Source organism: Salminus brasiliensis, chromosome 18 (assembly GCF_030463535.1).
Source record: "Salminus brasiliensis chromosome 18, fSalBra1.hap2, whole genome shotgun sequence".
Classification (NCBI taxonomy): domain Eukaryota; kingdom Metazoa; phylum Chordata; class Actinopteri; order Characiformes; family Bryconidae; genus Salminus; species Salminus brasiliensis.
The window spans coordinates 12860297-12871345 of record NC_132895.1 but is presented as its reverse complement, the minus strand read 5'-3'; the positions used below and the strand labels follow the sequence as shown (position 1 = coordinate 12871345).

The 11049-nt window shown below is 40.0% G+C and overlaps 1 protein-coding gene across 1 annotated transcript; it reads right to left on the bottom strand.

Annotated features, from left to right (window-relative positions):
• Nucleotides 1–3511: 3511 nt before the first annotated feature.
• ccdc80l2 (coiled-coil domain containing 80 like 2) lies at nt 3512–6869 on the bottom strand. Its single transcript, XM_072662572.1, has 7 exons — nt 5706–6869; nt 5417–5573; nt 5185–5318; nt 4930–5087; nt 4119–4222; nt 3943–4023; nt 3512–3837 (listed from the first exon to the last, which is right to left on the bottom strand). The coding sequence occupies exons 1-7, from the start codon at nt 6867–6869 to the stop codon at nt 3512–3514; spliced, it is 2124 nt and encodes a 707-aa protein (XP_072518673.1).
• Nucleotides 6870–11049: the final 4180 nt, after the last annotated feature.

Here is an 11049-nt window from a genome sequence, read left to right as displayed (position 1 = left end):
GAATCAGCCTGAGTTTTCCATAACGCATTTGCCCCTTTGTTTTAGTTTAATATTGCCATGTGTTCAGAACCTGCTTGATCCTACACATATGTTCCTCACATTTTATCTGAACTTGCCCAGCTTTCTTTCAAAACAAAATCCAGTTCAGGCCTGCCACACTTTACCACACCGCCTGCTAGTACTTTGGATCTTAATACTCAATGCTGTGTTTTTATTTGTGTAAACATGTATAAACAAAATGTTAGGAAAGATTTATATAACTAAAAGGACAAGATGTTTTTTTCAGTGTTGTGAAAATATTGTTGTCTCTATGAATATTAATGTTTTAAATAACGTTAAGAAAACAACACTAATAAACTTTTGCCAAGCTGGAATGTCAAGCTGTATTTTCCCTGCCATAGTGGAATGTGGACACACCATCCCCACTAACCCTAGTCAAAGTTTGTGTCAAAGAAACATGACATAAACATGACAGCGACATGAGAATATGGTGGTATTGATCCTGGAGAGCATCACATCACCTCCAGACTCTGCCAGTTATAGGAATACAGGGCGCTACCTCCTGACACTAGCTTTCACTATCTCTTCTCTCCATCATCTGCACCCTTACAAACTAACAAACTGTACTACCTCGGCTAACTACCAACCCAGAGCTAAACACATGGCAGAAGGGTAATTCTTGAGAAAGCCAAACTCAGAGTAAGTGAGGACAAGGCTAAAAGCTAACCCAGCTACAATCTCTTTAGCTTGCTAACAGCACATTGCGCTGAGAGGACACAATGAGAGGACATCAACACTGTCCGGTAAGACCTAAAAATTAGTACAGTGGTTGTTAGGGTGTTTTTTCTGCAGTATTAAAGCTGTGTTATAATATGGAGGTTATGTGAGCCGCCATTGTGCCATAAACCAGTCAATAAGAGCAGAGCTTGTCATTTTCTATCATAGGCATGTTTCATTCACAGGCAAATGAACAGGGTTGTATATGCTTGCTTGTAATATCACATCTGTCCAAGTTTTGTCCCAAACAGAATCACACACACTATTTATAAAGAATAAAAAAAAAACTTAAATACTCAATAACTTCTTTCTGTGGCACATTTAATGATGTGAATGTGGGATGTCATGTTTTAGACTGTTTTCAGCATTCATAGCTGTTATATCTGGCTTTACTGATTTAACAGAAAAATAGCTTTTTTAATTAGAAATTTGGAGACAAATGGGGAAATACAACTCCCCATGTTATGGATAATAATGCTACTTTGGATGGCTATAGCTAGTAAGGCTATAGCATTGAGAACGAAGCATTGAGCATTGAGAACGAAGCCTCCCAGGTTAAGAGGGTTTCAGAGAAGGTAGAAAAATAAAGAGTTAAACCCAAATGGTTACATTTCCAGTAAGAATCTGAAATGGATTTTATTATATTTTCTATGATGTTTATAAAAATGCCACACGGGCTAGGCTTGATTCACATGCACACACCCAGCTGATTAACCCACATTTAATGCTAAATATGATCATGTCGGATTGAACATCTTAGCAAAAATCTCTTACATGTAGTATATAAAACCTGACTTTCTGTAGAGGAATTTCAGAGGAAATTAGGATAGAATATATGAATATATAATCAAATAATATTGTAATATATATAATATCTACATATAATGTAAGATATATAGATATAGACATATATAAAACTACACCAACAAACAGTTACTTTAACAAAATCAGTAGGCCTACTTTGTTTCTAGTCCTTTAATAGATGCCTTACGTCTGGAGCACAGAAATCACCAGACACTTCAGAAAGCTGAAATTCGTTTTCAGTTCCTACTTGTTTGACGGTTATTTTTTACCTTCAGTCTTGTGTTCAGTAGGTGAAGGGTTCAGGTCAGAAGACACCTGAACCCTTCACCTGATTTGGGCAGTAAAGAACATTCCACATTCTCTCACTGAAGAATTTTAGGTGAGGTCAGTGTCCTTCTCATAGTAATGGCCACTGGGTTATAGATCTAACATTTCTGCATGTTGTTGTTGTTCACAAACATGTTGTTTTTCTTTATGATGGGCTGAGTCATTGGCATTGACACTTTATTGGTCCTCATGTTGAGGGACAATGGCAAGATACCCTACATGCAAATATGATATATGTAAAAGAGCTTTTATGCAGGAGGGAATACTGCTACTCAATATATAAACACATATACAAAGTCAGTAATCAAACCCTGACCCCTGGTAGGACTGTAAAAGATGCTCATTTAATGTGTCCATTTAATGATCTGTGCACATGGAAAATGCTTTTTATGCAAGTATAGATAGCCATGACATGTTTTTGACAGTGTCAGTGTCAACTGCCCTTAGGACTAAATGTGCATTAAAGAAATGAAATCTTAAAAATCTGAAATTTCAACTTTTTACAGTGCTAGGATTAGTCACAATAGTCCAGACAAGAAAGTACTTGACTGCAAAAATAACAAATTATATGAAAAATAAATAAATTATATAAAAATAAATGACCTGCATAGCCCATAGTTGCAGTATTTGTATCCTGTGGCAGTGTGATGAAAATCTCTTTCTTTTAGGCCTAATACCCCCCAACTGTCACTCTACACCCACACTGTAGGGCTTTTGTGTGTTTGTCTGTGGCACGTTAGGCTGCTTTAAATACAGGGAAGAAATGAACCATGGCGTGTTTTTAAGTTTTAAAAGAAACAGTCTACAATCATAAGGAAGCAAACATGTATTTGCATGGTGTGATGAAAATGTACACATGAGTACAAATGCACTTTCCAAACACTCTACTTCCTCTGTGGTATTATCTGATGATGTCAGTGGTTCAGAGGTGAGAAAACAGTTGGTGATCCCTTTATTTGCTTTTTAGCATTCATTTCTCTGTAAATGTAACCTAATACTGAGCTGGCGAGCAATGCAGCGCTGTCATGCAAAACCCAAGGATCCTCAAAATGAAACTTTACAGTGGGAGGAAAATAGTGTCCTGATTTTCAATGGACATTTGCAGCATTTGCAGTTTACAATGTACAACGTATAAAAGCTTGTAGATAAAGGGGTTCACCTTATCAAGTTAAAATATGTAGTATGTACTTATGCTAAACCTGTCAAACCTCATCACAGCTGTGAAGCATGGTGAATAGGGGTTTACTGTTGTTGGCTTGGTTAGCTTACATTTAGGCATTCCACATTAGATCAGGAAATCATACAGCAGTACAGAGCGTCAGTATGTCTGTGGTCTGAAACTCTGGGTCACGAAATACGTTATGTCAGAAATGTCAGAAAACCTCAGTACAGTCTAATCGGTATATACTAAATACCAAATACTTTTACTTATTTAAAACATTGGTTCACATAAGGTCTGTGTACGCTTTGTTAAATAGGACTGTATTTGTTTATTAATGTGACTTGATGAAGATCTTCTTACATTTTAGAAGACATTTATGCAGAAATCCAGGCAATTCCAAAGGATTCTGAAAATGTTTCTCACAGCTGTTTCTACAAATGTTTAATCCTCTGATGGATGGTACAGGTAGCGGTCATCAGTCTCTTCTGCATATCCGTGGTAACTATCCCGACCACCACCACCGCTGTCCTCTGGACAGTGAATGCCGAGGGCCTGCTGCAGCTTCTCTTCTTGTTGACGTAACTCCATGGAGTCCACTAGGTCATAGATGTTGGCCAGAGACCACATTGGGGAGGGGTACCAAGCTTTAACGTCACCGTCCTTACCCACGACTACCATACTGAAGTAGTCCGTGTTGATCTTCAGCTGATCTCTTAGATTCTTTACAACATCCTGAGAAAGTGTCTCCTTTTCCGTCTGACTTTTGCCTGTAAGATGGAGGACAGGCTGATGATATCCCAACACCTTTGGTTGTATCTTCAAAGAATGCATAAACAAATGAGGGAATTCATGAGCACTTAATCGATGCTTACCGTTCAGTGGAAACAGCTCAACAGTCCCTGAAGCTCCTGATCCTTTGCCCACCAGTTTCAGCAAAGCAAAATGGCGGATGCCTGTAGGGCGAGGTTATTATAAGATGGATAATTTTTTAATTATTTGTTTTCGTAGGGCTGAGATATATAGGAACCCCCGTGAGAGTCATTCTTACCCATTGCACATTCCTGTCCATTAAGAGCTTGGAGCTGTTGATGGAGAGAATAGTCATCCTCAGTGGGGGCAGAGATGATGACAAGCCTTCTTTTGGATGTGAACCTGAAATATACATAATATCTCATGCTGTAGAGTCATTTTCATTCAGTAGAAAACTTCTTACATATTGTCACTGTCCAGACATACAAGACCATGTATGTCCAAAATGATAACTTTACCAGAGAAAGCAAAAACAAGGTTTTATTCCAAAGGATGAGGATCAGTTCTGTTGGGCCATTTCAAATGGAGATATCTTAATAAGATTAAAAAGATATTTTAATATGACAGCAGCTATATGCCAATCAGCCGTACCATTAGCACCACCTGCCGAATATTGTGCATGTTCCGCTACAACAGATCTGACCATTCAAGGCTTGAAATCCACAATACCTCTGAAGGTCTCCTGTGTATCTGGCACCAAGATGTTAGCAGAATCACATCAGTGAGCCTTAGGTGCCCGTGGCCCTGTGCCTGGTTTACCGGCTGTCCTTTTTGGACTGCTTTTGGTAGGTACTGACTGCCTGGTAGGTACATAACTGCCTGATCACAGTTTGGCTCTTGTCAAAGTGTCTCAGATATTAATGCTTGGCTATTTGTCCTGCTTATAACAAATTATCACTGTGCTGCCTATTGTATTCCCTTGTATCCCTTGACAGATGCCACTGTCGATGCAGATAATCAGTGTTTTTCACGTCACCTATCACTGGTACTAATGTTATGGCTGATCAGATACATTGCTTAAAACAATCAGTCAGTTCCTCTTTGTCTACCTGAATAATGAGTTCTCTTCCTCACTGTTTTTCTCAGATGGTGCACAGGGTGAGGGAGCTTTCTTCTCCTGCTCCTTCTCCAGCTGACGGGACTGAAGGCTATCAATGTAATTCATGATAGCTGATGGGGCTGTGGGTAAATCAAACACCTTCTGAAGCTGTAATCACAAGAGTAGATTAGGTTGAAGGCTTACTGCATGTTATATCTGAGTTAAGGCTGAGTTCTGATGAATATCAGTGGAAGGTTCTCCTTACGTTAGGTCTCATGTCGTAATCAGTCACCACCATGGAGAAGTCCCTCGACACAAGGCCATACTCTCTGCGGATTTGACTGATCAAGTCAGGATTTTTGAAGTTGTCGGGCAGTGAGGCAAGTTGTGGATCTCCATCTGTCCAAGCAGATAAAGTTTATCAGTTACCGGCAGTTACACAGTGTAATTCATGAGCTGGAGCAGTTAGATTGAGAGTGATTAAACTGCTCTGCTACCTTGCTGATAGTGCTGCAGACGCAATGTGGGGTTGTGCTCAGAGCCCAGGATAGACAATACTGTGACCTTCCGTAAAGCAAAGTCACAGCTATGCAGCTCATTATCATCCCTTTGTTGAAGATACTGACTTGAGACATCGCTGGGGGAAGAAATGACCTGCATCATAAACAGTATTGAGGTTACAGATGATCTCTCTATTCATATGTGTGATTTAAAAATAATTGATTTCCACACTCTCATAACAATGTAACCTAACCCAGCTGCATACAGCAGAGTTAAAGTACTTACAAGAAGTCTTCTTTTGCCCTTTAGTTTTTCTATGAATTCTTTGAGAGCTGCTTTGTCTTTACTGTCTCGTTGTGACTTCTTTCCTCCTCTTTTCCCCTTCTTCTTCTTTTTTCCATCCTTCTTTCCCTTGCCTTTCTTTTTGGATTTTAATTGCTCAACTCTTTGCTCTCCTTTGCTTTCCTCATCTGCTGAACCTCCTTTATCCGCTTTAGGTGCAGAGACATGTTTCTTCCCTGCTTTATCTGCTGCCTTATCTTCTCCACCTTCTGCCCTTTCTTTTTGATTGTCAGGGTTTATCTTGACCTCTTCACTTGCAGTTGATTTTGCTGCAGTGGATGTCCTGCCTCTGCTGGAACTCTCAGGGATCTTACGGATGACAAATCTGGAGCGTCCACTGAGGATGTCCAAAACTTTGTTTTTGATGGCTGCCTTTTTGTCCGGAACTTGCCGCTGTGAAGGAACGAAGGATGTAATATTCCCTTGCTTTTGGGAACTCAAGGTCCTTCTCTTGTTGGGAGTTGAAGTCTTCACCACTAACCGCTTCTTAGTGATCTTGCATCTTTGAAGTGCCCCTTTCCTGGTGACCTTTTCCAACTTGCGCATGGGGAGCTGATCAATAACTTCCAGAACTGCCGCAACACGCACTGGATAAGGAAATCTCTCACTGACCTTCAGGTTCTTTTTCAGGATCAACATGGAGAAGGCCTGGTGTTCTAGTTCCAAGTAATGAAGCAGTTTGGTGACCATATCTGAGTCCATAACTTGCTCAGTGGCCTGTCCCTGTATGGTGGTGTGTCGGATTTTGCCCTCCATCATGGCATTCTGAATGATGGTCACGATGAGGGTGTCCCTCTCTGCCAGTCGACAGTTCAGCCCCTCGGACTCCTGAATCTGTTGCTGCATCATGCGCAAGTAGTTATCATTGTAGGACGGGGCAGAGATCACCCATAATCGTTTTTTCCCATCAAAGTCTGCCAAGAAATCCATCTCTGAACCCCCGTCATGCTCTCTCTCGCCTGCTTCGTCTGCTCCAGCATGTTCCCGGGCAGCTACATGTTCTTCCCTGGCTTGCGACCGTTGTCTGTTCTTGCCTGCTTTAGCTGACAGCACTGTACCACTACTCCACAGGACTAGCCCAGCCAACATGATCCACAGACGATGCATCTCTTAGGCTCTAGCGTTCCTCAAAACAGGGCTTACCTCCTGCCACTAACCAGAGAAAGAGCAGCTTCTGGTTTCCATTAATGTTCAAAAAACTGCTGGAATTTCTGAGCTTCAAAGTGGTGCAGCATGTGCAGCACAACTCTTCTCCATGCATTGCACCACATAGTATGTGGGGAAGGCTGGGCAAAAATGGGAGAGGGAAAAGGAGTAGTGTAAAGGAATGAAACCTGACCCTCTGCAGCTATAGACATGAACTCTATTATCTAACAGAGCATTCCTCTCACCTCTGTTACCTGCAATAAAGCCAGTTTTCAAATCTTGTCTGTTCCTTGAGCTTTTCCATTGCATGAAAATCGAGGGGTTGGATGGATTCACAGAATTCACAGAATCACAGACTTCAAATTGTATACATGCTTCCTATTACTGATATAATTGTTATATTAATGTCAATATTAATGACTAGTATTAATTAATTAATGACTGGTAATGTTAAGAAGTTGCTACTAACTTTAATAGATTGCCATCTGAAGACACTGCAGTTCCAGAAAGTTACTAATGTAAGTATGATGACATTTTTTTAATGATACTAACTTGAAACATCAGCATTCTTTGGCAATTTTGGCATCATGGATATATATCCAAAACTAGTGCAATGTGCGGTGGTGTCCAGGAGAAAACTGGAACCACACTTCACTCTTTGAGCTAACTCATAAGACCATCTTTCAAAATAATAAAAACTATTTTTTACATCTGTTCTAATGATTTATATGGTTGTTGTTGTTTTTTTTATTATTTACCAGCAAAACACTTTTCCCCTTATTGCCCAAAAAGTTATATACAACCTCCACAGCCTCTTCTAATGAATGCACTCAGCTACTTTTAAGTTGCACTAGTTTTTGACACAGATGTGCAAATGCACACACAAAACTTGTCTAGTCCCTGGAGCAGATAAACATGAACATATTGGCACCATGCCTAATGCCAGGCATGGCCTAGAGGGGTATCAAGCCCCCCAGTATTGAGCTGTGGAGAAGTGGAACTGTATTCTCTAGAATGATAATGCTCCATTCAGTACTTTTGGGATGAGATGGGGCGTGGTGATCACCCATCATCCTGACCTTACTAACGCTCTTGTCGCTGAATCAAATCCTTGCAGCAATGCTCCAAAATCTAGTAGAAGATTTCAAACAAAAGCAGGACCAACCCTTTTTTATTATGCATCAAAGAAAGAACACACATGAGCAGTTGTTTGTTGGCTGAGATCAGCTGATTAAAGTAGAGTCAGGTGTGCTGAAGCTTGTTTGGAAAGATAACCTGCAGGCACACCGAGCCCTTGTGGATAAGACTGGACACCCTAAATCAAGCCCATTTACATATATATGAAGTTTCCGTCTGAATGTCCTTTGGGTAAATCCTCCAAATCTCCTCTCTCATGCTACCCATGAAACTCTGTGATTTCCTCTTTCATCTTGTTTCGTTCACATGATATGTCCAGTGAGCAGTCAACACAACTGCATGGCCCACTGACCTCGGAATAAACAGGAGGAAATAAGGGTTTCGCAGTCCTCTCACTTCTTTTCAGTGGAGAGAACGCATTCCAGGTAGGGGTGAACAGAACACCTCGGGCAATTAGACATGCGCATCTTCACTGAAAGCTAATGGTTAACAGTCCTGGTGGCTAGACATTCCACAAATGGAAACACTTAAACAGATCCATATGTTTGAGGGGCTGCTAAAACAGCACTCGACAGCCTATCCGAGATCATAAAAATCGACAAAAATGTACAAAACAAAGCAAAAACCTGTGCTCTGTTTCACTTTAGTACTGATTCTCTTCAACTACTGTGGGAATGAAGAGAGCTTGATCTCCAATTAAATCTTTCCTGAAAGCAGTAGGAACCACCCAGTAGAAAAAAGGGCTCCCTTGATACACAGCAGGATCACCAGTGTCATTGTGGCATTTTAACACTTGTAAAGTGTTGATATAATTCTTATTGGCTAGAGTTAACTTAACACTCCTGTCAGTGTTAGAAATGCAACTCTGCTTTAGTATTGATCTGGTTCCTCTGGCACTGTTAGAGGAGAAAGTCTAATCAGAGTGGTATTTTAACACTCATCCACTGTTGATTCTATATATATATATATATATATATATATATATATATATATATATATATATATATATATATATATACTCTGTCTGTGTTAATTATTACACTGTAATAGTGTAATTTATACAATTTTATATCATATTAATTTTATAAATGTAAGAGTAGTTGCTCCCGGACAACACATTTAATGACTAAATCACTAAATCAACTCTTGCTTGTTAATTCCATATAGTTTTACTCACTGGCATACTAACATTCATCTTAACAATAGGCAATGGTTTAATCTTCAGTAGTGCATGAGTGGCCCTTACATGCAGCCTGCAAGAAAAGTGGTAACTTGCACTGAAAACTGTCACCACTAAGGCCTAGCAATATGAAAAGATATATATATATATATATTTAAAACATATATATATATATATATATATATATATATATATATATATATAATGTGCAATATGAGCATAAGAACACCCATGAGAAGGTAGTCTAGCGGGAATGACAACACAATGATGGTAAGTCATGCCCCACATGCAAATAGGAGATGGGAAAGGTGTGAGGTGTGTAGGAGGACCCTTTTACCACTGTCAACAAGAGCAACCCTGAAATCAACACTACGCACCTCTAGAGTGGGAAATTCAACACTGGTGTTTTTGCTGTGTGCATACTGCAGCAGATATACTTTTTTTTAACAAGTAATAATAATCCACTAATAAAACATCATATCAAGCCTGAGATTTCTAAACAGTTGTTTAGGAGTGCTAACAGTTGAGCTGAGAGCCTGTTTACAAACATTTCCACTGCATGTAATTCAGTAACGCCTGGGTTTTGTTTAGTGTACAGGGATGTAAACAACAGCACTGCAGGGTATACTATGATTTATACCACACTGACTGACTTCTGGATCCGCCAGGCTCCAAGATCAGTGACTCCCCTGATCTAGAAGCTCCCCCTGCTGGATAATTGTCTCATTGAAAATAAGAGGAAACAAATTGTGGCTGTCCAGTGAAACACAGTGTGCGCTGTGTAAATAATTCTGGATGAATGGACTATGCTTTAAATTTCTTGGAACAAAATGTTTTTCAATTGACTTTCATTGAAAGTCCAGATGATCCAGATGTTGTCTCGACTGTGTCAAACTCAACAAGACTTTCCACTGAGTCTAGGCCATTCCTCACATCCTGGAATATTTACAGTTTTGAACATGAATTATTTACATAACATCTTCTATACTTAATTCAGTGTGTTAATTCAGTCATGCTCTGACACACACAAGGTTAAGACCAGGGAACAGCAGCATAATTACAACATGATCCAAATTAAAGCAGCTTCCCATCTGTGTTTCCCTGCACCATAGTCACATAGGCTCTGTTTACACCTGCTCACTTCATGTGACAGTATCTGCATTGTATCCTGATAAGATTTTAGCCACATACATTTACACTTGGTTGTCAAATGGGTCTCTAGTTAATCAGACTGAAATCTGTTTGCTGTGTTAGTAGGAATGTGCAGATTTGCTCATTGCACAACACTGGTGTTTTTGATTGTACTGGGAGGGGTTTTGAGTGTTGAATGCGTCTCAGAGAGAGGGATGTGTTTACACACATGCGTCCCAGACGCAGCTACAGCATAAAGTATATAGCAGTTTAGCTCTGTCCACCCACACTGGAGTTATAATGAGTGTTTCAGCCAAGATTGTTTTTTCAATGAGGCATAAAACAAAGCAGCCAAGCAGAACAGGCCATTTACATAGGCTATATGGACAATAGTATTGGGACACCTGCTCATTCATTGTTTCTTCCAAAATCAAAGAGTTTATCTTGCTTTTGTTGGAGTAACTGTCTCTACTGGACTAGCTTCCTAACAAGAGCATTAGTAAGGCCAGGATGTTGGATGATCACCACCCCACCTCATCCCAGACCCATGCAAAAAGTATTGGATGGAGCATCATCATTCCAGAGAGCACAATCCCACCTAGCCCATGCCTGGTATTAGGCATGGGGGCAACTGGTTCATGTTTATCTGCTCCAGAGGGTCCTATTCTATTGGCAGTACTTCTCTACAGGTAC